At 52.6% G+C, this 5,000-nt stretch overlaps 1 protein-coding gene across 1 annotated transcript in view; it reads left to right on the forward strand.

Annotated features, from left to right (window-relative positions):
- Positions 1 to 5,000, forward strand: part of rgs3a (regulator of G protein signaling 3a) — a 125,807-nt gene that overhangs the window by 82,459 nt on the left and 38,348 nt on the right. The window contains 2 exon segments of the mRNA XM_077011437.1: positions 3,521 to 4,075; positions 4,077 to 4,316. Of these exon segments, the coding sequence (XP_076867552.1) occupies positions 3,521 to 4,075; positions 4,077 to 4,316 (795 nt within the window).

Genomic DNA, 5,000 nt, shown 5'->3' on the forward strand with positions numbered 1-5,000 from the left:
CTGTTTCTCATATCTGTTGTTATATAGCACTTGACTCATTGGCTCCGTAAGGCTCTATAAAGCCATAAAGTGTCCTCACTGTGTGCTTGCAGGTCAAGGGCATTTCACAGAGGGAGACATAAATCTGCTCACCCTGTCATAAATGCATTTTCAAAAATGCCAACTCTCAGAGCCATCCAGTGGTGTTGCTTCATGACTTTAGGACTGTTCTGATTTGAGACAGAACTTTTTTGTGTTTTTTTTTTTTTTTTTTGCATTTTTTCTTGAAACATAGGCCAGCTCCGTAGAAATGAGCAGATGAGCACTGTAGAAATGGGAGAGCGGACTTTCTTGAAAAATAGACAGCCTGTTCTGTTTTGCCAAGGTGAAGACTAGGACTAGCACCAGGAACATCAGAGCCCCTCTGCAATGCAGTGCTGAAACCATCTCGGAAGAGAGAGAGCGAGAGCGAGAGAGAGAGAGAGAGAGAGAGAGAGAGAGAGAGAGAGAGAGAGAGAGAGAGAGAGAGGAGGATCGTCTGACAGGCTGAGAGGGTACTCTTTAGTTTCTGGGGTCTGATTTCCTCTGGGCCTTTGTGCTGCAAAGGAACGTGGGACAGAGTCTTAAAGGCAGAGGGCGTGCCTCGCCTGTGGACGTGGGACCCCCTGCACACTTGGCGTGAGCGCCCCAGTGCGGCAGGCTGGGTGGCGGTGCCAGTGCGGAGGCTTTCTGCACCGCCCCGTGCCAGGAGGGCACTCCGCCTGGCAGGCAACAGCCTTCTGCCTCGCTAGTAATCTCACAAACATTTCAACACTGGGCCAGATAGGCCAGTAGATTTATGTAGTAATAAAAGCATGGTCTCCTCAATAGCCTTCTGTGTGTGTGTGTGTGTGTGTGTGAGAGAGAGAGAGAGAGAGAGGATTAATGAGAAGGAGGAGGCAGGTAAGTTTGGCTCAGAGGCTTCCTGAACACTAGTGGGAGCACCCTTTACCGGCCACCTTATCCACACTTACACGTGTGTGTGTGTGTGTGTGTGTGGGGGGGGGGGGGGGGGGGGTGGGGTGTGGTGTCCTGAGCACGTGGCAGAGGGCTTTTACACAAGGTCCCATACCTCTCAGAGTGTTAGCGTGGCTGGCTCCAGCCTGGGGCTTCCCGGCTCCATAATCGCACGGCTGGCCAGTCCCAGCAGGACGGGAGGGTGTTGGCAAGAGTGGTCACTTTGGCCCGGCAGTTTGAGAAATGAAATCCAGGGACGGAAATGGCTAATGGAATTGGTTTAGTGTTTTTTGCTTATCTGCCCCCGGCTTTCTCAAATGTGAACCTTGCAAAGTGCCTCACAGACACAGTCACTACACACCCAGTTGGAATCGCCACTTACGGCAATTAGCTGCTCGAGCTGTTTAAACTGTAGTCATGACATGTGCGAGATCTTGGGTCCACACAATCAGGAGGCCCTAGAACCTGGACTGAAAAATTAAAATTGTGGGTGTGTGTGGGTGTGTATGTGAGAGAGAGGAGAGAGGGGGGGGGGGGTGGAGATGGGGTGGTTTTATATGGCTGTTAATAACATATTCCGTCAATGAACAGGGTGTTGTCTGTTTAAGATTCAGTGGTTTTTACTCAAACGGATACATGTGATGGGGACCACCTGGGGCCTGTCATATGCTCAGATGGAGATACATCTTTAAAAAGGACCACTCTTCCTCTCTGTCTCCTTTTCTCTCTCTCTCTCTCTCTCTCTCTCTCTCTGTGTCTCCCCCCCCCTTTCCCTCTCTCTGTTTCTCTCTGGGAAGAGGCTGGGGATTGGGGGGGGGGGGGGGGTGCACCGAGCCTTGTGATCTATCCCAACGGTGACGTTTGGCACATTGTTCAACCTTTCACTTGTTTGTCAGGTAATAAATGTATGCAGCTGCATTTGGCGAGAGCTGAACTTGGTCTAGGAGAGATCTCCCCAGATGGATTGTTTCCTCTGCACTCGTGCGAGGGCCACAGGAACCAGGGGCGACTGTGCATTTAGAAATGAAAAGAGCAAGCAGGGGGATTTCTAAAAATGTCCGTAGTGCAAAAACACATGACTTTGGAGAGGTTGTGTGCTGGTTACTTAATTGCTGGAAGACCCATACACACAACATAGATAAAAAACATCATAAGAAGCTGGATTGTCAACAACAGCCAGCGCTCTTGCTCTGCGTGCTGGTGGATTTGATACTTCAGCGTGGACAGAGTGATGTCTCTTTTTTAGCCCTGTTTTCAAAACAAGCTTCCGATCTGGAGACCTTTACAGATGTGTTTGCTCCAGTGTGTACTATCGTCTCTATTAGCTCCCGCACGGCCGCTCCGGTGACTCGCGGATGTGCTGTAAATGTTTCATTAAAGCCGCAGCAGACGTGACCTTTTTCAAGTGGCTCCAGCCACGTGGGGTGGAACAAACATACTGAGAGCAGCCAGCCAGGCATGAGAGAATCACAGAGTTCAGAAATACACCAGCGTCCTCAGGAAGCACCGACTGACAATGGGCAACTGTGAGGTTAGCTTATAATAGAGAGACGGAGGGATGGAGAGAGTGAGGGAGAGAGAGAGAGTGTGGGAGAGGGGGTGGAAAAGACAGAGGGAAGGTGGGAGAGAGGGAGAGAGAATTTGTGCCTGGGTGTTTATGGGTATGTTGGTTTGCATTTTTGGCGAGCAGTCAGAAGGTTGTGTTTGCTCCGAGATGATTATGTGTGTGCTTCTCAGACATGAATGGATATATGGATGGAGTGATGAGGGATCGAAAGGATTCAAGACAGAGGGACAGGGAGATGTAGGACAGGGAGACAGGGAGATGTAGGACAGGGGGACAGGGAGATATAGGACAGGGGGACAGGGAGATATAGGACAGGGGGACAGGGAGATATAGGACAGGGGGACAGGGAGATGTAGGACAGGGGGACAGGGAGATGTAGGAGAGGGGGACAGGGAGATATAGGACAGGGGGACAGGGAGATGTAGGACGGGGGACAGGGAGATGTAGGACGGGGGACAGGGAGATGTAGGACAGTGAGGTATAGGACAGGGGGACAGGGAGATATAGGACAGGGGGACAGGGAGATATATGACAAGAGGACAGGGAGATATAGGACAGGGGGACAGTGAGGTATAGGACAGGGAGATATAGGACAGGGGGACAGGGAGATGTAGGACAGGGGGACAGGGAGATATAGGACAGGGAGATATAGGACAAGAGGACAGGGAGATATAGGACAGGGGGACAGGGAGATATAGGACAGGGAGATATAGGACAAGAGGACAGGGAGATATAGGACAGGGGGACAGTGAGGTATAGGACAGGGAGATATAGGACAGGGGGACAGGGAGATATAGGACAGGGGGACAGGGAGATATAGGACAGGGGGACAGGGATATATAAGAAAGACAGGGATATTAGCAGGCAGTTAGAAGGACAGAGGGATACATGACAGGGACTGACGGATATACTGCCACGCTGCCCATGAGTTTCAGCATCCAGTTGAACTTTAACCTCACATTTCTGCTGTTTCCTCAGATGCTGGAGCCAACGCTGGCGGAGCAGTACGATGTGGGAGCTCACCGGCGCCCCTCGGTGGACGAGCCCTCGCCGGGCAGCCCGTCTGAAGCTGGGGCCACCACGGTGAGCAGTCCACAGCCCGAAGAGCTGACCCTGCTAGAGGAGACCCAGCACCTGGTGCCCCTGCTGCCGTCCCCCTCCGGCGAGGCAGAGGACGAGGCCTGGGGAGATGAAGCAGAGGCGAGGAAGACTCCGGAGGACGAAGAAGGGGACGAAGACCTGGGCGCGGCCGGCGGAGACGACGATAAGCTGCCGGCGACGGAAGAAGACAACGCCTCGGAGGCTGCGGACACCAACGCGGCCCCGTCCTCCTCTTCCTCGTCCTTCATCATCCCCGAGCTGCGCCTGGACAGGTCCTTCAGCGCCGACGCCCTCTCCACGCCCGGCACCGACGAAGACTACGAGGAGGACGAGGAGGACGAGGAGTACGAGGAAGAAGAGGACAGCGACGACAACTTCCTGGAGGGTGGAAAGAGGCGGAGCATGGTGGAGGCGAGCAGCTGCGACAAGCACGGGGGGGGGCGGCGGCCTGAGCGTCCAGAACTCGCTACGCCGGCGCACCCACAGCGAGGGCAGCCTGCTCCAGGACCCCCGCACCACCTGCTTCACCTCCGACAACGCCATCAACTGCCTGGAGGTGTCGGGGGGGCACAAGGGGGGCTGGACGCTGCCCTCGCCCAAAACCCTGAAGAAGGAGCTGACCAAGAACGGAGGCTCCATGCACCAACTCTGCATGCTCTTCTCTGGCCGGAAGGTGAGGTTCAGAACCAACACCACCTGTGCACACCCAACACTATACCCAACACTATACCCAACACTATACCCAACACTATTATACACAGTGGGACTTGAAGCAAAGTAAACATTAGAAGCAGTTAAGACCCACATCTACCCACTCTCAGGGTGGACTGTGAGGGCAAACGAACAAACAAAGTCAAACGAGGACTTTCCCACTGAATACTTCTAAACTATATAGAATAGCCATAAACTATAACTATAAACACATTGGGTGAGTTAGGTCTGCATAATAATACAGTAGGACAGGCACTGTGTCTGAACCACGTTGCAGCAGCATACGAATACAGCCGTGTGTGTGTGTGTGTGTGTGTGTGTGTGTGTGTGTGTGTGTGTGTGTGTGTGTGTGTCCTGCATGAGTCGGACAGGAACCGTGATCATCTCAATCAATCAAATCAATCATCTGCCTCTCTCGTCTCAGCCGAGGTTATGAATTTGCGTTTTGTTTGATGTTAGTCGCGGGATACCCCGTCGTCACCGGTGACTTTCTGATCGTGCTAGTATACGGTTGTCATTACATCACTCCCGTGTTGAGAGTGGTCATTAAGTATTCATGCACTGATGCTAGTGTCCATGGACTTCCATGCTATCAGTTTCTGAAAGCTTTGGTTTAGGAAGGTGTAATTTTAGATTTGTCCACTAA

This window comes from Brachyhypopomus gauderio, chromosome 7, assembly GCF_052324685.1.
Source record: "Brachyhypopomus gauderio isolate BG-103 chromosome 7, BGAUD_0.2, whole genome shotgun sequence".
Taxonomy (NCBI): domain Eukaryota; kingdom Metazoa; phylum Chordata; class Actinopteri; order Gymnotiformes; family Hypopomidae; genus Brachyhypopomus; species Brachyhypopomus gauderio.